A 23,106-nucleotide genomic window follows, 5' to 3' on the forward strand; every position below is an offset into this window, starting at 1 on the left:
TTTGCTCTGAAGCACCGTGACAGAAAACCGTACGGTCTAGATAAATTTCGAAAACATTTTACCGGAGCAGACAGGCGTATCAATGTCAGGACCGATTTTGATACTAATCGTGCGATATTTGTGGGCGTGATGGCGATTTCAAAAATGATTTGGGTTGAAAAAGTTGTCTTCATCTCTCACTCTAAGCAGCCAGAAACGCACTCTAACTTGAGCAAAAATGAGAAACTTTGGGTCGCTTAGAGGAAAATTGTGGACAAACCGTAACTGGTATCGACGAGCCGTCTTCACTTTCGAAGAGATCACAGACGTATCTACAAAATGAAATTTGAATGGCATTTCTAGGTGAATTTGTGACGACACAGCAAATCCTCAAAAATAGGGTATTTCTAGGATTTTTCCCATTGAGTTATAATGGGGTTTTTTTCGCAGTTTTTTGCGAATTATGTCGCCACGTTAAGCCCAAATCCCACCAAAAATAATAGCTCCAATGGCGTGAATTTTCTGCACGTTTTGATACCTCATTTGTAGGTGTGCACCCAGCGGTATGAGCCGCATTAACGGTTACGGAAGAAAAATAAAGAATAATACCTAGAAAATTTCGGAAGAAATTTAGCCGGGGCCTGCCAAGGCGCGCCCGTGGGGTTCGGGCCCGGCGTCGTCACGCCACAAATCGGCATCGACGCTAAAGAACGCCGCGACGTAATCAATGGCACGCGGAGAACCGCAAGAACGTTAAGCGAGGCGGACGTGCACCATTCAGTACGATTTAAAATTTTTGTCAAGGCTTTTATTTTGGAAGTTTTGTTAAACTTCATTTTAAAGTTCCGAACTAATCCCATGTGTAACAGTGCTTTGGATGAAAAAGTCATACAAAGCCAAAAACAGCAATTGCATGATGTAAAAATATTCAAGGCTTTTATTTTGAAATTTTCAGTATGCTCCATTTTAAAGTTCTGAACGAATCCCATGTGTAACAGTGCTTTGGATAAAAAAGTCACATAAAGCCAAAAAGCGCAATTACCTGATGTAAAAATATGCAAGGCTTTTATTTTGAAATTATTATTATGCTCCATTTTAAAGTTCCGAACTAATCCCATGTGTAACAGTGCTTTGGATGAAAAAGTCACATAAAGCCAAAAAGCGCAATTACCTGATGTAAAAATATTCAAGGCTTTTATTTTGAAATTATTATTATGCTCCATTTTAAAGTTCCGAACAAATCCCATGTGTAACAGTGCTTTGGATGAAAAAGTCATATACGGCCAAAAAGAGCAATTACATGACGTAAAAATATTCAAGGCTTTTATTTTGAAATTTTCAGTATGCTTCATTTCAGAGGGCCAAACTATTCCATTGTGTAACAGTGCTTTGGATAAAAAAGTCACATAAAGCCAAAAAGCGCAATTACCTGATGTAAAAATATTCAAGGCTTTTATTTTGAAATTATTATTATGCTCCATTTTAAAGTTCCGAACTAATCCCATGTGTAACATTGCTTTGGATGAAAAAGTCATATACGGCCAATAAGAGCAATTACGTCATGTAAAATATTCAAGGCTTTTATTTTGAAATTATTATTATGCTCCATTTTAAAGTTCCAAACTAATCCCATGTGTAACATTGCTTTGGATGAAAAAGTCATATACGGCCAAAAAGAGCAATTACGTCATGTAAAATATTCAAGGCTTTTATTTTGAAATTTTCAGTATGCTTAATTTTAAAGTTCCAAACTAATCCCATGTGTAACAGTTACTGAGTTCAATCAGTTATATACAGCCCATAGCAGCAGGTAGTTCTAAAGGCCAGTTCTCAGTCCTGATCTGTTTCAACTGAGGATAGATAGAACTACAGCGATGCGTATCTGTAGTCCAAATCAGCAGCCAATAGCCTCTTGAGTTCCGTTGCTATGGTAAATAATGGTCTCAGCAGGTGTGAGCTCTGAGCGCTGAGCTCTCAAACACACAATTGTGTGTTTGAGCAAACACATTTTACTGACAAAAAAGCATTGGAAACAAATCCTTCTTGTTCGGGAACCGTAATACATATTCGAAAAGCGTTTGCAGCGTATGACAGTTCAATGTGTCTTCTGCGATAGTCCCGAGATTCATATCTGTACCTCACTCAGAACATTTACAGCGATGAGAGAAAGAAATGTTGTGCCCAGATCTGAAATTCTATTCAAATACATGGGAGAGAGCCTCAGACAGCCTCAGAAAATCCTGTCGCATGACTTTGCTCTGAAGCACCGTGACAGAAAACCGTACGGTCTAGATAAATTTCGAAAACATTTTACCGGAGCAGACAGGCGTATCAATGTCAGGACCGATTTTGATACTAATCGTGCGATATTTGTGGGCGTGATGGCGATTTCAAAAATGATTTGGGTTGAAAAAGTTGTCTTCATCTCTCACTCTAAGCAGCCAGAAACGCACTCTAACTTGAGCAAAAATGAGAAACTTTGGGTCGCTTAGAGGCAAATTGTGGACAAACCGTAACTGGTATCGACGAGCCGTCTTCACTTTCGAAGAGATCACAGACGTATCTACAAAATGAAATTTGAATGGCATTTCTAGGTGAATTTGTGACGACACAGCAAATCCTCAAAAATAGGGTATTTCTAGGATTTTTCCCATTGAGTTATAATGGGGTTTTTTTCGCAGTTTTTTGCGAATTATGTCGCCACGTTAAGCCCAAATCCCACCAAAAATAATAGCTCCAATGGCGTGAATTTTCTGCACGTTTTGATACCTCATTTGTAGGTGTGCACCCAGCGGTACGAGCCGCATTAACGGTTACGGAAGAAAAATAAAGAATTATAATAATATTAAAGAGACGCTTCTCTCCGACAATAGTAATAGGTTCCTGCCATTGCTTTGCATGGCAGGCCCCAATAACTAGAAAATTTCGGAAGAAATTTAGACGGGGCCTGCCGAGGCGCGCCCGTGGGGTTCGGGCCCGGCGTCGTCGCGCCACAAATCGGCGTCGACGCCAAAGGACGCCGCGACGTCACCAGTGGCACGCGGAGAGCCGCAAGAACGTTAAGCGAGGCGGACGTGCACCGTTCGGTACGATTTAAAATGTTGTCGAGGCTTTTATTTTGGAAGTTTCAGTATGCTTCATTTCAAAGGGCCAAACTAATCCCATGCGTAATAGTCCTTGGGTTAAAATAGTTATATAATGCTCAAAACACAAGTAGCTGATGTAAAAGTATTCAAGGCTTTTATTTTGAAATTTTCAGTATGCTTCATTTTAAAGTTCTGAACTAATACCACGTGTAAGAGTGCTTTGGATGAAAAAGTCAAATAAAGCCAAAAAGAGCAATTACGTCATGTAAAAATATTCAAGGCTTTGATTTTGAAATTTTCTGTATGCTTCATTTCAAAGGGCCAAACTAATACCATGTGTAACAGTGCTTTGGATGAAAAAGTCAAATGAAGCCAAAAAGAGCAATTACATGATGTAAAAATATTCAAGGCTTTTATTTTGAAATTATTATTATGCTCCATTTTAAAGTTCCAAACTAATCCCATGTGTAATAGTCATTGGGTTAAATCAGTTATTTATTGCTCAAAAGAGCAATTATCTGATGTAAAATATGTCAAGACTTTTATTTTGGAATTTTTGTTAAACTTCAATTCAAAGGTCCAAACTAATTCCATGTATAACAGTCATTGGGTTAAATCAGTTATATAATGCTGAAAACGCAAGTAGTTAGCAAAATGCTAATGTTAGCATCATTGCTGTCACTAGCATGTGGGACATCACTAGGATGTTCTCTATAATGGACTTACTCCATTCAGTATACTAAACATGGCTAATAAGTCCAATAAATAGCTAATAGCTTATTTAAGCTAAAATGCTAATGCTAATGAACTGCCTTGCTGTGCAAGGCAGTTCCCTAACCTGAGAGAAACAGATAATGCAGAATAATATTATTGCACTGCCTGCGGCGGTGCACTAACCTCAGGGGCATGTTGAGGCTTTTATTTTGAAATTTCAGTATGCTTCATTTTAAAGTTCTGAACTAATACCACGTGTAAGAGTGCTTTGGATGAAAAAGTCAAATAAAGTCAAAAAGAGCAATTACGTCATGTAAAAATATTCAAGGCTTTTATTTTGAAATTTTTAGTATGCTTCATTATAAAGTTCTGAACTAATACCATGTGTAACAGTGCTTTGGATGAAAAAGTCAAATAAAGCCAAAAAGAGCAATTACGTCATGTAAAATTATTCAAGGCTTTTATTTTGAAATTTTCAGTATGCTTCATTTCAAAGGGCCAAACTAATACCACGTGTAACAGTGCTTTGGATGAAAAAGTCAAATAAAGCCAAAAACAGCAATTACCTGATGTAAAAATATTCAAGGCTTTTATTTTGAAATTATTATGCTCCATTTTAAAGTTCCAAACTAATCCCATGTGTAACAGTGCTTTGGATGAATAAGTCATATAAAGCCAAAAACAGCAATTACCTGATGTAAAAATATTCAAGGCTTTTATTTTGAAATTATTATTATTCTCCATTTTAAAGTTCCAAAGTAATCCCATGTGTAACAGTGCTTTGGATGAAAACGTCAAATAAAGCCAAAAACAGCAATTACCTGATGTAAAAATATTCAAGGCTTTTATTTTGAAATTATTATTCTCCATTTTAAAGTTCCAAACTAATCCCATGTGTAACATTGCTTTGGATGAAAAAGTCATATACGGCCAAAAAAAGCAATTACCTGATGTAAAAATATTCAAGGCTTTTATTTTGAAATTATTATTATTCTCCATTTTAAAGTTCCAAAGTAATCCCATGTGTAACAGTGCTTTGGATGAAAACGTCAAATAAAGCCAAAAACAGCAATTACCTGATGTAAAAATATTCAAGGCTTTTATTTTGAAAATATTATTCTCCATTTTAAAGTTCCAAACTAATCCCATGTGTAACATTGCTTTGGATGAAAAAGTCATATACGGCCAAAAAAAGCAATTACCTGATGTGAAAATATTCAAGGCTTTTATTTTGAAATTATTATTCTCCATTTTAAAGTTCCAAAGTAATCCCATGTGTAACAGTGCTTTGGATGAAAACGTCAAATAAAGGCAAAAACAGCAATTACCTGATGTAAAAATATTCAAGGCTTTTATTTTGAAATTATTATTATGCTCCATTTTAAAGTTCCAAACTAATCCCATGTGTAACAGTTACTGAGTTAAATCAGTTATATACAGCCCATAGCAGCAGTAGTTCTAAAGGCCAGTTCTCAGTCCTGATCTGTTTCAACTGAGGATAGATAGAACTACAGTGATGCGTATTCGTAGTCCTAACCAGCAGCCAATAGCCTCTTGAGTTCCGTTGCTATGGCAAATAATGGTCTCAGCAGGTGTGAGCTCTGAGCTGTGAGCTCTCAAACACACAAGTGTGTTTGAGCAAACACACTTTACTGAAAAAAAGCATTGGAAACAAATCCTTCTTGTTCGGGAACCGTAATACATATTCGAAAAGCGTTTCGAGCGTATGACAGTTCAATGTGTCTTCTGCGATAGTCCCGAGATTCATATCTGTACCTCACTCAGAGCATTTACAGCGATGAGAGAAAGAAATGTTGTGCCCAGATATGAACCGAGATGGGCTGTCACTGTAATTTCAGCAAAAATGAGAAAGTTTGGGTCGCTTAGAGGCAAATTGTGGACAAACCGTAACTGGTATCGACGAGCCGTCTTCACTTTCGAAGAGATCACAGACGTATCTACAAAATGAAATTTGAATGGCATTTCTAGGTGAATTTGTGACGACACAGCAAATCCTCAAAAATAGGGTATTTCTAGGATTTTTCCCATTGAGTTATAATGGGGTTTTTTTCGCAGTTTTTTGCGAATTATGTCGCCACGTTAAGCCCAAATCCCACCAAAAATAATAGCTCCAATGGCGTGAATTTTCTGCACGTTTTGATACCTCATTTGTAGGTGTGCACCCAGCGGTATGAGCCGCATTAACGGTTACGGAAGAAAAATAAAGTTCTATAACTAGAAAATTTCGGAAGAAATTTAGACGGGGCCTGCCAAGGCGCGCCCGTGGGTCTGGGCCCGGCGTTGTCACGCTACAAATCGGCATCGACGCTAAAGAACGCCGCGACGTAATCAGTGGCACGCGGAGAATCGCAAGAACGTTAAGTAAGGCGGACGTGCACCGTTCAGTATTATAAAGCAAGTATATCAGCTAAAATCAGCAGAAACGCTAATGTTAGCGTCATTGCTTTCATCAGCATGTGGGAAATCACTAGGATATTTTCTGTAATTGATTTACTCCATTCAGTATACTAAACATTGCTAAAAAGTAAAATAAATAGCTAATAGCTTATTGAAGCTAAAATGCTAACGCTAATTAACCTTGCATTGAACTGTTCACAAACAGTTCAATGCTCATAAACTGCAGGAAGGCAGTTCATTAGCATTTACCTACTGATCGTGACAAATAAAAAATTTCAATAACACACACACACAACATATTACAGTTTAAAAATATATATTGACCTTATGTTAAAGATTTCTACAAACTTTTTACAGGTAAAGTTTACAATGAACCAAAATTACAACATTTAAAGAATACCATAAATTTAAGAATCTAATGTCTCTGCAATAAAAAGAAATTGCTATCTTTTTTATTTTACATGTGTCCTGTCCGGCCGTGTGGCACTCAGGGTTGTTGCCTGAGTGTCAAGGTGAGGCCTGACAGATTTACTGTCACAAGTGAAACATTATGGCTTTGCCATGATGATCCACTTGTTATAAATGTGAAACCTTTATAACTATATACATACATGAAAACATATTTTAAATTAATCTAATGTAACATATTGCAGTCTCTATACAATAAATGAAACCATCTTAAATATATACATACATCAAAAACTATTTACAACTATAAAGAATAACAACAACAAAAAAGAATCGCTTCTCCAAAGCTTTTTGATTTTTCCCAACTTCTTCTTAGGCATCCAATCTGGTGTGACACATCACAGACTGTATTAAAAAAACAAAAAACAGACAAAAACCAAATTAATATATATGACATTTTTAAACATTTATGTGATTTATGAATGAATAAACTAAAAATTAAACTTTGTTTAAACTAAGGTTTAAGAATGATTAAGATAGATATAAACACCAATGTCACCTAAGAAAAAAGGGCATATATCCACTGGATTCCTCCTATCAAACTTACATATACAACATCATCAATTTCAAATTAAAATAAACAAAATTAGCTTTAATTTGTTATCTACCTATCTAAAGAAACAGGAACTCCATCTTCTCCTCAGATTGGGTGTGGGACCAAGTCTATGAGCTAGGCAAGGGTTGTCCTGCACTAAAAATAAACAAGTCATTCCATCAATAGACATCTATTATCAACAACAACAAAAATGTAACTGCTTTTAAGGTTGCTACAATTTAGATACATTTGCTAACTCTCATGCGCCAAACCTCCAGGTCTCGTTTCCTCTCTCTTCTTAGCAGCCTCCAAGGATTGTTTGTGTGGAACAACCTGCAAAAACAGACTAAAACTGGGAGAAAAGAGGTTAATTCCATCAAAACAACACAAATTCTCAGTATGTGGAGGGAGTCCAACAGGACAAAAGTGAGTTCAACTTTTGTCCTTCTAGTGAAGTAACCCCTAGGGGGCTGCAGCAGTAAAAAGTGCAGTATCATTGGGGAGAGATGAAACAAGGAGAGCTTTAATTGAATGACGCAAATTGTGAAGAATAAAAAAAGAGTTTTGCAAAAAATTAACTTACTCAAAGGGTAACAGTTACTCTAACTGCATTAGAAAAATGAGGAAAATGCTATGTGCCAGATTGAAGACCAATTTGAAATAATTTTTATTTCAAAATAGAACAGAATATACGTGTAGTAACTGATTTTTTAATCTACCGCTTCCTGGTCCAATATTTCCAGCAACTACTCTGACAGAGAACCGATAAGTGTTTCAAGATCAGCCACTTTCGTATTCCCAAACCTCAAACAAAGTTTCATGGGCACATACAAACCCTGGTTATGAAGCCTCCTTTCTACGGAACTAAATAAGTATTGAAAAGATTTGCAAACTGTACAAGAATATTTTTATTCCTACAACAAAATCCACAAGCTACACTATAATTCACAAATGTGTACAATGAATAAATATATATCAAACCCTCTGCAACAATGATAGAGAAAAACAACCCACACTGCTTTCTGATTGCTGGATATACAAAAAAACCCACAGTCACATAAAATGATGCAAGATCTTTACATGTTCTCCAAAAATAATATCCTGTCATGAATTCAGGATTAAGATTTACAGTGCTTACAAAGTAATCATACTCCTTGAACTGTTCCATATTGTTACATTACAACCACAAATATATTTCATCGGAATTTAATATAAAAGATCAAGAAAAATACCCCTTATGAATAGGAAAATTTCAAGGAACATAACTATTTTTGGAAGCCACTGTAGATGCAGTTTATACTGAAGCTAACACACAGTATATAGGATTGTGGTAGCTGTAGTAAGCCTGCAAGACACCTGATTGGATACAGTATTCTGGATTGGAGATGTAAATGTGATCAAGGAGGGTACGTTTTTCTGTGGTTGCATCAGAGATGAGTTGCATAAAGCCTTTTGCTCTAAACAACTCATTGATGGCTTTTTTCCCAGGAGGAATAAGGTCCTCATTGAAGTCTCCCAATATGACAACGGGCCGAATATCCATTGAATTCAGGCCATCCAAGAGGTTCTGCAGATTTCTTAAAAATGTTCCAAGATCATAACTTGGTGGCCTGTAAACTGTCGCAATCAGTGCTCTGATTGGGGTTTCCACTTTCACAACGTTGAATTCAATATCTGTAACCTGGTTGAAGAATCTACGTTCCTGCGGTTGGAGAAGACTCCGGCAGTAAGTCGCTACTCCCCCACCCTCTTTGGTAGCAATGTCGACTCTGTTTGAGTAGGAGACATGTCTGTTCCGTGAAAAGAAAGAATAGCCCTCCATTTGGCAAGAAGCTGGAACAGAAGATCCAAATAAATGAGTCTCCGTTAGGCATAAGACATCTGCCAGCATAAGTTCATGATGTTGTTTCATGTCCTCAGAGTGACAGACAAGACCTTCGACATTGTGGTGGACAATTGTTAATGTTGCACCTTGATGACCAGACTGAAAATGCAAGAGTGGTCTGATATGCAAAAACGATGCTGATCTCATTGATTCCATAGCTGCTCTGATGTTTTTGTCAGCGTAGATCTTACTTTCATCAAAATCAATGATTTTAAGTCCTTCCAGGGAAGTTGTGCGACTGAGTGCCACATATGCCATTCCCGGTTCAAAAATACGCTTCAAAGAAATAACCGCAGACTTCATGGTCATCCCTTGGACTTTGTGTGCTGTACACCCAAAGGCTAACCTGATTGGAAATTGCCGTCGTACCACTCCCTTTACGCTACTCTGTTCCTCAAATCTCTCAATGTAAACAAAGCTGTCTGGTTTACCCTGAATCTTTTTTGTGTGTCCAGCGAGGGGATTGTCCAGTTTGAGTCCAATTAACTTTACACTATTCTTTCCATCTTTCGTACTGGTGACAATATCCGCAATGGTCCCAAATGTTCCATTAACAAGACCATCCTCTACATCCAAGTTTCTTATAATCATTACCCTAAAACCCAAACCAGCCTGTATGTTGTTAGACAAGTCTCGTTTGTTGCCCGCTATGCAACAGCCCAGATTAATCATGTTTCCTGTCTTTGTAACCCTTTTGTAGTCCTCTGCCTCGATATCAACTGTTACTACACCTAAAGAGGTCACAACTGCTGCATTATGGGTGTCCACCTGTTTGTTTGTTGCAAAAATGTGCAGAACATCCATTGGACACTCTTTTGAGTCAGTAACAGCTTGGATCAAAAGAGTCTTGTCATCCTTACTAAGTGAATCGGCTTTACCTTTAACTCGAATCCTGTTCAGGAGCTCTGCAAACGTTCGGTCATCTTTCTGCCGCATGATTTCTGTCAGGCTGATCATCTGGAAATTCTCATTCCAGATATCAAGCACGCCATCCTCGGCGACACAAAGCGGTTTTGATCGTCCAAGAGGAGGAAGTTGGAAGAAATCCCCCACAGCCAAAACAGAGACCCCACCCATGAACCTGTTGTTCCCCTTGATTTGTTGAAATCTCCAGTGAACATATGCAAGTAGGTCTTTGGAGACCATGGAGATTTCATCGATGATTAAGATTTCTACATTAGAAAGAACTGCCCTCACTTCATCCAATGAATTTCCAAGTCCCTTGTATGGTGGTTTTAAACTTTTGGGTAGCTTCAAGATGGAATGTAAAGTCTTCCCTGATATGTTGTACGCTGCAGTACCAGTAAAAGCTGTGAGGAGCACAGTGGGCTTGGACATGTCACCAATATCGAGAATTCTCGGAAGCTGGCGCAAGAGCTTGGTTGCCTCCTGATAAACACATTTGATGACATGAGATTTACCACATCCGGCTCCTCCCGTCAAGAAATAAAAGAATGGTTCTGGTTTCTCACCCCAGACGCGCTTCAGACACCAATCGCGAATGGCGTAAAACACGGACGCTTGAGTCTCATTTAAACTCCTGTACATTTGTCTGATGAAATCAGGGCTCAGTTTAGGAGCTTCAATTTTTGGCATGTCTACAGTGCTGACATCAATTTCATAATCTGGAATAGGGTCTTGCTCTTCATCTTCTTGCAATGGTGGTCGCTCAGCAGCGCATTCTAAACTGTCTACCTCAACCTCTGGTGCAAAAGTGTTCCACGCATTACGAACCGGTCCTTGCTTATTCAGATCTTCCATAATCTTATCAATTTTCTTACCTTGCCCTTCATACCTTTTGCAATTGAAATCCACATACTGTTTAACCCGATATCTACCACGAAAACCGTTGTTGTAAAAGGCTTCGTAGGTTGTGCATTCCTCATTTTTTAGGTCCTCATCTCGTCTATGAGGAAAATACAACTTCAGAAGCCGTCTGTAAAACTTTTCGGGTGTTTTTTTCTCAGAGAAACGAGTAAATCTAATAACTGCAGGTTTGCCGATAGTTCTTTTCTGGATGTATCCTGCATCATTAAGGAGGGCAATTGCATTTGGCCCTTCAATTTGCCTACCATATAGAACCCGGTATTCTGATGCAAATTCTGCCAGGCACATGTGTTCGAATTCTAATGTGTCTGGTCTGTTGAGATATTTTTCCGGCAATCCTTTCATCCACACATTCTCTTCATCTGGGGACATGTTTACGAGTTTACTCATCGGAAGACTCATTTTTATACCGTCTTCATCTGTTTGAAGAAAAAGGACACTACGAGAGGACTTTTTGAGAGGTAGGCTACAAGTGCGCGCAACGGATTCTTGAGCACTAACCTCTCTCTGTTTTGAATAAGCCTGCATGATCTTCTTCATCTCATCGCGTTGGCTAACATTGGCCGTCTTTAAATCATCAACAACAGACTTGAGGAACTGCGCCATTTCATGCTCTGGCTTGGCTATGTAGGACATCATGTACTCAATGCAGGTGTACTCATCAAGCACATACTGAATGTCCATGTTAGCATTCCATGCACGAAGGAGATCGGGGTTGTACCCATTGACCCAGCTATCTTTAGGATCCCGTTTCATCATTACCACCATTCCAGAAGTGAGAGCATCAACATGGCCATTGTACTCTATTTTAGTCATATTACAAGCCTGGAGTAACTCTGACAAATCCCTGAAAGATGATTTGTCATCTTTCAGTAAATCTCTAACTGTTTTCAGTTTCTTCTTAGCCTCTCTTTGTAGGTTTGAGACAAATGGTGATCTCGATTTTTTGGACTTTCTCCTACCTTTTGGCTTACTTTGCTTTGGTGTTTCATCATCAATTTCCAAATCAAAGTCAATTACTGGGACGGTGATTCTGGTGCGGTCCATTGCTAGTTTGGGGAATCCAAATCTGCATTCAACATTACCTTTTTTGCATGATTTTGAGTGCTTTTTGCTGTGCATTTGAACCTCTGTGACTATTTTGTGAAGCTCTGGATCTCTGGTTTCATCAGGCAACTGACAGGATATGTGACGATCGATGAACTTTATGACTTCACCGCAACATGAGGGGTCTTCCATTTCAGGTGCATCCTTAATCCATATCACAGCATGTATGTGTGGTGAACCCCTTGCCTGAAATTCTACACGATAAAAGTAATCGTCCACTGCTCCAAGGGGCTGTGCAGGGGAAAGAATGAGGTCTCTAAACAGTGCATCCACTCTCTTTTCAAACATGCGCATGACGGTTACAGGGTTGCTTCTAAGAATGTCACATTTTGCATTCCAGTCAAGCTCAGAAAAATCTACCTGCTCGCCATGTTGACCTTTGATGGCCTCAATGACTTCTGGCCATCTCATTTCAGCAGCAGAGAACGTGCAAAAGAAAGTGGGCTTTCCAAGTTGCCTCACCATGGCGTGCAAATCACGTAACCCTTTCTCCCAATAAGCTGGAGTTCCTCTTAAGGGTTGCATGAAACGGGTAGCCTCTTTATTCTGGATAAGTTTTTGCAACTCCTCTTTATCCTGCAGCATTTTGCTGGAAATATTTTTCCCATCTTTGGTGCTTGGTTTCCCTTTTCTTCTCTGAATGGACATACTACTATTGGCAATATGAGTTTCCGTGACAAACTGAGCAAAGAAAAGGTAACTCTGGTCTTTGGCAAACCGAGTATCTATTGAGAAAAGTCGTACATTGAAATACATACTCGGTGAAAGTGCAACACGGCGGGCTTCATCTAATGTGTTTATTCCAGTTGGGAAATGTACGGGATAAGCATTTGCTTCAAGTCTTGGAACACTGAAGAAGGAGATGGGCTTGTTCCCCTGAGCCGGCGCAATGCTGAAAATCCCTTCTCCATATGACAATACTTCCTGTGCTATGTCAGGAGGCTGCATGCAGGTGTCCAAGATCAGACCAGGTCGAAGTGCCTGATGCTCTATCCCTATGTGGTCAGGTTGCTGGTCTGCTTCTATATCCATTTCAGTCTCCGCTGCTTCTGTTTCCAAGTCCTCAACTGGCTGATCCTCTTGGAAATCTTCAAATGTTGCACTTTCATTTATACTTACTTCTTTGTAATCCGGATGACTCTCTTTAAGCTTGGTCAGTGCAGCTAAGACATTTTTCATGTTTACTGTGTAAAAGTATTGGTATCCTTTATACTTGGTTTTTCTCTTCAGCTTCACCTGTAAAAGCTGGGCTTCCTCACGGGGCCTCGGAAGACTGTTTACGACTGTTTCCATTTCAGAAGGAACACAGACAACCGCTCCATGTATTGCCCTTTGCTGTCCTTTGGGCAAGGAAACAATTTTTGCAAAAGGTAGAATTTTTGCAATTAATTGCCGTTCAAGTACATTCAATTCCGCAAGCTCTGGTGGAACAGAAGCTAGGTGAAGGTTATTAACAGCAGCAATAGATGGCATCTTTCCTCTGGTTAGATGGCTGTCACATGTGTAGCAGATCCACTCCCCCATCCTTTCTTCGGGTACAGAACATGGGGTTGAGCATGCAGATCCACACACATGAACATATGTACCGGTTAGACAATCAGCTACTACACGCATATTCTTGGTATATTTATCTCGTTTACAGCGCTTTACTTGATTGGGGAAAAGAGCTCTGTGACACACGGTGCAAACATATGTGGGTCCGTTTTTAATGTTCTTATAAAAGTTTTGTATTGCAGCTTTCATTTCCTCAGTTATCAGAGAGCTTGGAGTTTCAAGGTGGAAGCTTACGTTTCTTTTATACTTCCTTGTGATTCGCAAAGCATGCTGCAGTGTTAAATTTTGGGAATGTGCTTCTCTTGATAGTCTGCCTCTTCTGTTGGCAGCACATTTTTCTTTATGTTTTGCTCGATAAGCAGGCTCACTATGATACTTCGCCTTCATATATTCACGCATTGTTTTTTTGTGTTTGCTTCTGAAGACCGGATCGTTTCTGAATCGATTTCTGATATTTGATTTTTGTCTGCTTCTAAAGGCCGGATCATCTCTGAATCGATTCCTGATGTATGCTTTTTGTCTGCTTCTAAAGGCCGGATCATCTCTGAATCGATTCCTGATGTATGCTTTTTGTCTGCTTCTAAAGGCCGGATCATCTCTGAATCGATTCCTGATGTTTGATTTTTTTCTGCTTCTAAAGGCCGGATCCTCTCTGAATCGTTTCTTCATATACTCAGCCATCTTGGCTTTATGACTGTCTCTGAAGCTACGGACAAAATCGAATCTGTCCTTAATGTAATTTATTCGTCTCTTCCGGAAAAATGCATCTGTTCTATATCTGTTATTTAACTGATCCTTCCTCTCTACTTTATGAAGAATATAGTTTTCTTTTAAGGCCTGTAGCTTTTTGGTCCTAAATGTTGGAGATGTCAGATATCTTTCTTTTTCAGATGAACTTTGTTTCATTTTACTTCCTACATTCTGTCTCTGTTGTGTTTTGATCCTGTTTTTAATTTTTCTTCTATCGGTTTTTGGCACTTTTGACAAATTTGTAATGGTTGGAGGTCTCTCCTCTAATACGTTTGCAACTTCCCTAAGCCAAGGAGGCATTTCCTCATCAGACGGACTCTCTGATTTCAAAGCAGTTGGACTTACCTGTGTTGCTACAGGTGAAATGTTGTCAAAAGTCAAGTTCTGAGAATGATCTTCATTTTCCCTGTCAAAACCTACTGGCACAAACTCATAGGTGGCATTGGGGCCGCGATTTCGAAAGAGCTTCAATAGATGGCTGACCAAGTCAGACAGGTTGCAGAAAGTCATCATTACTGCAGTTCCACTGGGGTGGGGCAGGCCTGCTGAATTTCTTGAGTGGGAATCAAAAACTCCAAACCGACCGCTTCTGTCCCTGAAAACTGCAATGCACTCTGGAGTCACCAAAAGGAAAGCATGGGTTACATTTTCCGACAGACATTCCAGTTGCAGGGCAAGATGCAAACCCAATTGTCGAGATCCTTGAGTGCTCCTGCTACGAGCAAAAACATGACCTACCCTTAAACCAGTTGTGTGTACTGCATAGATGTTCCTATCGGTCAGTACATGGTCAGGCATCTGTTCAAACGTCAAGTGATTGTCACGAAATGTTCCATCACTGATCAGTTGCTGTTTAACGCCGGCATAAAGTTGGTCTCCTTTTTCAATCACTCTATCAAGCATCACTGTGTCAAACTGCAACCCCTCATTGTGGTAAGCTAAAAATGTGAGTGCCATGCATGTGCACTGGTGATTACGGGAAAATGCAGCATACCTCTTGTCGGCCTGGGAATGTGTAGCACTTACCAACAGGACAGGTGGACTGCTGATCCTGACTTCTAGTGCAGAAGCCTGTAACATAAAAAAATTTTAAAAGTCAGTATTTATACAAATATTCACCTTATCACTATCTACCACCAATTAGGCCTGTTGTAAACACATATTTTGTAATTGAGTAATCAATTATTCTGTTGTTAAATAGATTAATTGATATAAAATGTTGATAAATTAACCTAATGGCAAATACTGTCATTACACTAGTATTGGGTGGGATTTCAATATAAATCCATATGTTCATATTTGTGCATCTCAAATTTACTTTTCTGTAATTCAGAAATTAATCTTTAACAATATTAGCGCACTTTTTTAGCAAACCTGGAAAACCAAAAAAATTTGATATTATATTCAATTTTATAAAAATAAAAAATGCACAAATAATAAAGCAGCACCTCTACAAAGTCAAAAGCTGTGAAATACAAATTTCTTAAATATGTAAACTCACTTTGCACAGCCATATGTGCTCATGTGAGTGACATAATCTTTGGCACCCTTCTCATGAACAGAACCAAGTACGCCAACTTTCTCCACAACACGTTGCACTGCTCCACCCATTTGTTGTGACTGAGATGATAGGAAACAGTTACCTTGCAGCTCCCATCCCAAAAATGTTCCTCCTGTGGCACGGAAGAGGACTCGTCCTGGACGTTCATCGGGGGTACAGGACTCTGTGCCTGGCGACGAGCTTTGCTGTTGGTCTCTCTCGGCGCTCCCTCCATCTATAAATCAACAGAAGATATCATTTTTTGTGCAAAGTCAACATGTACTGTACATTTCACTATCTTAAAGTCTGATATATTTTCTGAAACGGTGTCACACCTGCTGCTCCACTGGATTCAGCTTGGAGGGGTAGGAAATTGGACGACGCCTGACAGTCGCCTTCTAATTAAAAAAATAGAAGAAATTATATAATTGTTAAAACAAACTTTTGCACATCAAATTCAAATCATTATATTTGTTAACATTAAATAAAATACCTTTTTCCCCTTTGGAGAACATGTAGGTAGCGGAGTTTCAAGGCCAGACGCAGGAACGATCCGGTCCATCTCCTCCAGCAACGCTGGGCTGAAGCACACAGGATTGGGGGGGATGGAAGAATCCAGCAGGTCTCCCTGTAAAATCAACTTCCATTTACTTTATAATCTGCACTTTAAAGAAAAGTTCAAATGTACAATCAGGGAGGCGGACACAAAATAAACATGTTAAAAAGTGAAATACACACATTGAAATATACAGTTGCAAAATTTTCATTAAATCAAATAAGCATGTATCCAGTACCTTCCGACCACCACCAACCACAGTCCAGGCGAAGGACTCCGAACGACGCGGAGCAGCCTCCTCGCTAACCACAACCATCCGGGGCAGGGGACGTCTCACCGGGGGGGGGGAAGCCGTCCCAGGAGGGGGATCAGCCAACATCACAGGAGCAGGAGATTTCGATGCACTTAACTCAAGTTGCGAGCAGACCGCCGCCTCAAGCAACTGAGCAAGGACCTCCATCCCAGGATGGTCGCTCAAGTGAACCTGCAGTTATAAACACATTTTATAAAATGCAGTATGCCTCAATAAAATGTTTACAATAGAATTATAAAAATCAATTCAACTTACGCCATCCCTGCTCCACAATGCCAGGCAGCTCAACGGGAAGTGTTCAGTGACAGGCAAGTACCGAACACCTATACGGAAAAGAAAGAAAATTTCATTCTAATTTTTAGTCACACTAACGATGTTCTAATTTGAGATATAGTAGATACGAAAGGAAAAATAAATAATTTTTTCATAGATCTGAACCCTGAAAACTATAAAATGTAAATTTGCTGAAGTTTTAGTCTAAACACAAATTGTGTGTGTCACTTACTTCTCTGACCAGCCACACGTTGAAACTCCTGCCGCAGCAGCTGTTGCACACTGACCTCCACGCAAAGGCGCGGTGGAAAGTCCACAACGACCACCTTTAAATTTCAAACCAAATAAAGGAACAAAATTAATATACGCCACGTTTTCTGATATATTTGATCATGGATAAATGCAGTGGATGTTATACTTACATTAGCAGAGAGGTTGCAGACGGTACTCAACAAAGCGTCAAACGCTGCTCCGGCCTCCACGACAGTCCTGCTGGCGGTTAAGTTGTTACTTGGGGCCAGAAGACAGATCACCTCGGGGGGCCGAGGCAGAACTGCATCCAGCACCTCAAGCCGCAACTCTTCCGCAGAGGCACCGGGGGATGCAAGCACCCCTAAGGAGAAGTCGCCCTTTGGCATGGTAGAATACCCATCCACAAAAGCACGCAGATGGGAATCACCAACCAAAAGAGCAAACTGAAAAATAAAAACAAACATTAAAGTTCGCTTATAGAATTTTTTCATGCAAACCAATATTTATATACGAGTTAAAAAAAAATAAAAAAATACCTTCTTCTCCAGAGCCCCGGCAGTAGGCAGAACCAACTTGCAGCTCCGTCTGGTCACCCGGGAGGCTGGCCACGTCTCCACCCGATGGCGACGCCCCGTCCCACGGCCTGTTTAGAAACGTTTAGTTATCAAGATTAGGCTTTTATGCAGGTGAAAATGTAAGAACAAAACAACAAAGATTTTATCTACATACGTAACCCAGGAGAGGTCGGTGGCACACGGGGCTCCTCCTGACGCACCACGGGAGGCGACATCTGCAAAAGAGTTATTTAAAAAATGTATAGATTAACTACAAACATAACTTGTTTTGGTTATTCTAAATAAATGATCCTGAACTTTTTATGAACATACTTGGTCGTGCAGTTCACCCTCCAGCAGTCGGGACATCTAAAGAGATAAGTAAAATTAGTAAAGAAAATAATTGTTATCATCCAACAGTAAGTTACTAAAATTTAAAATGACAGACATACCTTCTTTGGCGGAGACCGAGTTGGGTTCCAAGCGCTGGGTGCGAGCGGTGGTGTCCCAGGCTGTAAACACAGAAACTATTATAATCATGCCTAAAGTCTAAACTACATTAAGAACTACAGTTAGACAAAAACAATTACTTCAATGTGTAATTGTTATACCTTTGCGTCGACCGGCACAATCTCCAGCTTTCTCCATCTCACCTTGGCAGCCTCGGAGCGTCGTCCTCTACGTGGCATCCTGTAACAGCAGAATGAAAAAAGAAGACACCTGGGGGGGCGGAAAGCTGGTTATTCAAACAATATTATATGTGTTTGTGAATGCTTTTAACTCAATGTTACTATGTGCTTTTCTTAATATCTAGATAAAATATATCTCTATAGGATCAACAGGTATCAGTATAAGTGAATTAATTAGATGGTGTGATGATGCAGAGGTCAGATTCGTAGCAGGCAGCAGTGGAAAACTTCCAAATCACAAAGTCTCGCAGAAGAGAGAAGCTGTAAATACAAGCAAAATAAATTTCAATTAAAAAACAACCGTAAAAATATATCTATGTTAAAAATAGGTGAATATTTATTTTCTTAAATACAAGAATAAAGTTAAAACTGTTCTAAGGTTTCTAAACAAGGACAATATATTTTTCACAACTGGTGCAAACATAAGTACACTTTACAACTTGGTTAAAAATATACTTTAAAAAAACAGAGATGTTACATGTGAAGATACGAACAAAATTACGAGACTTAAAAACACTGCAGCACTTAATTAGCTTCCTGTGGGTCTAAAACATTTATCTTCTTTCCAGCAAATTTCTAGCTCCCATGATGCTTTGTGTGATTTATAGGCGTTACTTCCGCGCACATGTGTTTACATGTTAACAACTTGCTAACTGGCTTTCTTCAGAGTGTTACACTAGAAAATATGTGGGAGTTATTAGTGTTACACTACAAAATATGTGGGAGCTATCACAGCTTAAACGTGGCAATATGTGGAAATACTGTTTTACCACTGTACCACAAGCTGTTTTATTGGGGGAGGGATGGCAACTTGAAGAAATGGCGGCAAATAACCTGAGCTAGCATAGTTAGCTACTTTACTGACTCAGTTTCTGCGGCTGCGGGTTTTCTTCAGGTGGCTTTTTGTCCATACAATCACACTAGTACACATAAAGCATTTTGTGTTCTCTTTTCAAGTTCAGATTTCTTTAGCCGAAATCTCTTTGCTTCCTTGTCTTTCGTTAGGCGATGAAATACGTTCATGTTTGGTTCGGTTCAGTTCTACTCTAGTGGGCAGACTGTACCGCAGCTGCTGTGCTACAGATATTTCTCCGCTGATTTTCAGTAAAACTCTACAACGGAGAACCTGGAGGTTCTGGTTCGGATGAACAAAATAAACCCAGATATTTTATGTTTTATTATTTGAAATTATTGATAGGCCAAACATAATGAAAAAAACTCAGATCATGAAGTTATTTTATGTAATTCAAACAAAAATTATAATTTACATCATACCAAGCTAATATTATGTAGTTCTGCTGTTTTTCACTGTCGGCACAAGACGGCAGCTGAGAGTATCTGTATCCGAAGCAACTGAGTCAGTGAAGTAGCTTAATATGCTAGTTCCGGTTATTTGTGACAATTTCTGCAAGTCACAATAGCTCTAGGTTGAGGTAAAACAAAATTGCCTTATTTCAGCTGATCAGATTGATGTTAACAGAGATTTTATAGCCTAACAGGTTTCACGAAAGCCAGTTAGCAAAGTGCTAACATGTGAACAAATTGCGGTTCCATCAAGCTAGCAGCTACGCTATCAGAGCCACAACAAAATATCCCACAGCAGTCAAACTTTTAAAATCGATCACATTTCTTAAAGAACACATTACATTTAACAACTGTAAGCAGTTCTAATAATATAGTAATGAAATTAAATAGTATATTTTATGGACAGAACACAAACACTTCTTACCTTAACCAAGGAGAGTCGGAAGCAGAAAGCTCTTCTTCTTCTTTTTGTTTTTAATGGCGGTTGGCAAGCAACTTAATGGTGTGCATTACCGCCACCTACTGGTATGGAGTGTGGATCAGGGCGTGCATTACCGCCACCTACTGGTATGGAGTGTGGATCAGGGCGCAACTTAAAAAAAAAAAAAAAAAACCCAAAATATCTGGAATTTTTAACTGTAACTTATTCTTTAGAAGCCTATTATTATTATGCTTCATTTTAAAGTTCCAAACTAATTCCATGTGTAACAGTTACTCAGTTAACCGCTCCCCAATCTAAAGTCTTACATATAATCCTGTTACCTTCCAAAATGTAATAACCGCTTTATTTATTTTGTGTTTAATTAATATCTTATTAAGTTTAAATGTCTCTATATCATGTTTCCTTTGATGTTGCTCTTAATAATTCATTATATTTTTTCCAGACTTACAATACTTTATTTCCATAATTCTACTTTGTTTTAAGGACACCTTAGGTAAATGATCTTCCATTTCATTTCCTGCTATATCTTTATGAGCTGGTATCCACATAAACCTAATCTCTATTTTAGAGATGCTGGGTTAGACAATTCTCTTTTTGAGCCAGCTGGGGGAGACAATTCTCCGTTTTAGCCAGTAGGGTATTAGGGTGTAGGATTTGTACCATTGACTTATAATGGGTTTTTTTCCGTAGTTTTTTGCGAATTATGTCGCCATGTTAATCCCGAATCCCACCAAAAGTAATAGCTGGAATGGCGTGAATTTTCTGCACGTTTTGATACCTCTTTTGTAGGTGTGCACGCAGCGGTATGAGCCGCATTAACGGTTACGGATGAAAAATAAAGAATAACTAGAAAAACAAAATTTCTGAAGAAATTTAGCCGGGGCCTGCCAAGGCGCGGCCGTGGGGTTCGGGCCCGGCGTCGTCGCGCCACAAATTTGCGTCGACGCCAAAGAACGCCGCGACGTAAGCAGTGGCACGCGGAGAACCGCAAGAACGTTAAGCGAGGCGGACGTGCACCGTTCGGTACGATTTAAAATGTTGTCAAGGCTTTTATTTTGGAAGTTTTGTTAAACTTCATTTCAAAGGGCCAAACTAATCCCATGCGTAATAGTCCTTGGGTTAAAATAGTTATATAATGCTCAAAACACAAGTAGCTGATGTAAAAATATTCAAGGCTTTTATTTTGAAATTTTCAGTATGCTTCATTTCAAAAGGGCCAAACTAATACCACGTGTAACAGTGCTTTGGATGAAAAAGTCAAATAAAGCCAAAAAGAGCAATTACGTCATGTAAAATTATTCAAGGCTTTTATTTTGAAATTTTCAGAATGCTTCATTTCAAAGGGCCAAACTAATACCACGTGTAACAGTGCTTTGGATGAAAAAGTCAAATAAAGCCAAAAAGAGCAATTACGTGATGTAAAAATATTCAAGGCTTTTATTTTGAAATTTTCAGTATGCTTCATTTTAAAGTTCTGAACTAATACCACGTGTAAGAGTGCTTTGGATGAAAAAGTCAAATAAAGCCAAAAAGAGCAATTACGTCATGTAAAAATATTCAAGGCTTTTATTTTGAAATTTTCAGTATGCTTCATTTTAAAGTTCTGAACTAATACCACGTGTAAGAGTGGTTTGGATGAAAAAGTCAAATAAAGCCAAAAAGAGCAATTACCTGATGTAAAAATATTCAAGGCTTTTATTTTGAAATTTTCAGTATGCTTAATTTTAAAGTTCCAAAATAATCCCATGTGTAACAGTTACTGAGTTAAATCAGTTATATACAGCCCATAGCAGCAGTAGTTCTAAAGGCCAGTTCTCAGTCCTGATCTGTTTCAACTGAGGATAGATAGAACTACAGCGATGCGAATTTGTAGTCCAAATCAGCAGCCAATAGCCTCTTGAGTTCCGTTGCCATGGTAAATAATGGTCTCAGCAGGTGTGAGCTGTGAGTCATACATGCTCAAACACACAATTGTGTGTTTGAGCCAACACGGTTTACTGAAAAAAAGCATTGGAAACAAATCCTTCTTGTTCGGGAACCGTAATACATATTCGAAAAGCGTTTCGAGCGTATGAGAGGCCTATGTGTCGTCTGCGATAGTCCCGAGATTCATATCTGTACCTCACTCAGAGCATTTACAGTGATGAGAGAAAGAAATGTTGTGCCCAGATCTGAAATTCTATTCAAATACATGGGAGAGAGCCTCAGACAGCCTCAGAAAATCCTGTCGCATGACTTTGCTCTGAAGCACCGTGACAGAAAACCGTACGGTCTAGATAAATTTCGAAAACATTTTACCGGAGCAGACAGGCGTATCAATGTCAGGACCGATTTTGATACTAATCGTGCGATATTTGTGGGCGTGATGGCGATTTCAAAAATGATTTGGGCTGAAAAAGTTGTCTTCATCTCTCACTCTAAGCAGCCAGAGACGCACTCTAACTTTAGGAAAAATGAGAAACTTTGGGTCGCTTAGAGGCAAATTGTGGACAAACCGTAACTGGTATCGACGAGCCGTCTTCACTTTCGAAGAGATCACAGACGTATCTACAAAATGAAATTTGAATGGCATTTCTAGGTGAATTTGTGACGACACAGCAAATCCTCAAAAATAGGGTATTTCTAGGATTTTTCCCATTGAGTTATAATGGGGTTTTTTTCGTAGTTTTTTGCGAATTATGTCGCCACGTTAAGGCCAAATCCCACCAGAAGTAATAGCTGGAATGGCGTGAATTTTCTGCAGGTTTTGATACCTCATTTGTAGGTGTGCACCAAGCGGTATGAGCCGCATTAACGGTTACGGAAGAAAAATAAAGAAGAATAAAGAAACACTTTCTCCGACAATAGCAATAGGTTCCT

At 39.1% G+C, this 23,106-nt stretch overlaps 2 protein-coding genes across 2 annotated transcripts; both read right to left on the minus strand.

Moving 5' to 3' along the window:
* Positions 1–6,587: 6,587 nt before the first annotated feature.
* LOC111611669 lies at positions 6,588–17,340 on the minus strand. Its single transcript, XM_023349257.1, has 9 exons — positions 17,238–17,340; positions 16,988–17,055; positions 16,658–16,903; positions 16,357–16,491; positions 16,199–16,261; positions 15,967–16,098; positions 7,448–15,394; positions 7,274–7,356; positions 6,588–7,010 (listed from the first exon to the last, which is right to left on the minus strand). The coding sequence occupies exons 3-7, from the start codon at positions 16,877–16,879 to the stop codon at positions 8,495–8,497; spliced, it is 7,452 nt and encodes a 2,483-aa protein (XP_023205025.1). The 5' UTR covers positions 16,880–16,903; positions 16,988–17,055; positions 17,238–17,340; the 3' UTR covers positions 6,588–7,010; positions 7,274–7,356; positions 7,448–8,494.
* LOC111611670 lies at positions 17,325–19,497 on the minus strand. The gene is made up of 6 exons (XM_023349261.1): positions 18,423–19,497; positions 18,264–18,323; positions 18,145–18,180; positions 17,987–18,047; positions 17,794–17,900; positions 17,325–17,700 (listed from the first exon to the last, which is right to left on the minus strand). The coding sequence occupies exons 1-6, from the start codon at positions 18,498–18,500 to the stop codon at positions 17,341–17,343; spliced, it is 702 nt and encodes a 233-aa protein (XP_023205029.1). The 5' UTR covers positions 18,501–19,497; the 3' UTR covers positions 17,325–17,340.
* Positions 19,498–23,106: the final 3,609 nt, after the last annotated feature.

This window comes from Xiphophorus maculatus, chromosome 2, assembly GCF_002775205.1.
Source record: "Xiphophorus maculatus strain JP 163 A chromosome 2, X_maculatus-5.0-male, whole genome shotgun sequence".
Classification (NCBI taxonomy): Eukaryota; Metazoa; Chordata; class Actinopteri; order Cyprinodontiformes; family Poeciliidae; genus Xiphophorus; species Xiphophorus maculatus.

Coding starts and splice junctions, on each gene's coding strand:
- LOC111611669 (XM_023349257.1), bottom strand. CDS start 16,879: ATGGAGGTCCTTGCTCAGTTGCTTGAGGCGGCGGTCTGCTCGCAACTT. Junction 16,492..16,657: donor TGGTTGGTGGTGGTCGGAAG/GTACTGGATACA, acceptor TTGATTTTACAG/GGAGACCTGCTGGATTCTTC. Junction 16,099..16,198: donor TGAATCCAGTGGAGCAGCAG/GTGTGACACCGT, acceptor GTTGATTTATAG/ATGGAGGGAGCGCCGAGAGA.
- LOC111611670 (XM_023349261.1), bottom strand. CDS start 18,500: ATGCCACGTAGAGGACGACGCTCCGAGGCTGCCAAGGTGAGATGGAGA. Junction 18,048..18,144: donor AGGGTGAACTGCACGACCAA/GTATGTTCATAA, acceptor ACTCTTTTGCAG/ATGTCGCCTCCCGTGGTGCG. Junction 17,701..17,793: donor CCGGGGCTCTGGAGAAGAAG/GTATTTTTTTAT, acceptor TTTATTTTTCAG/TTTGCTCTTTTGGTTGGTGA.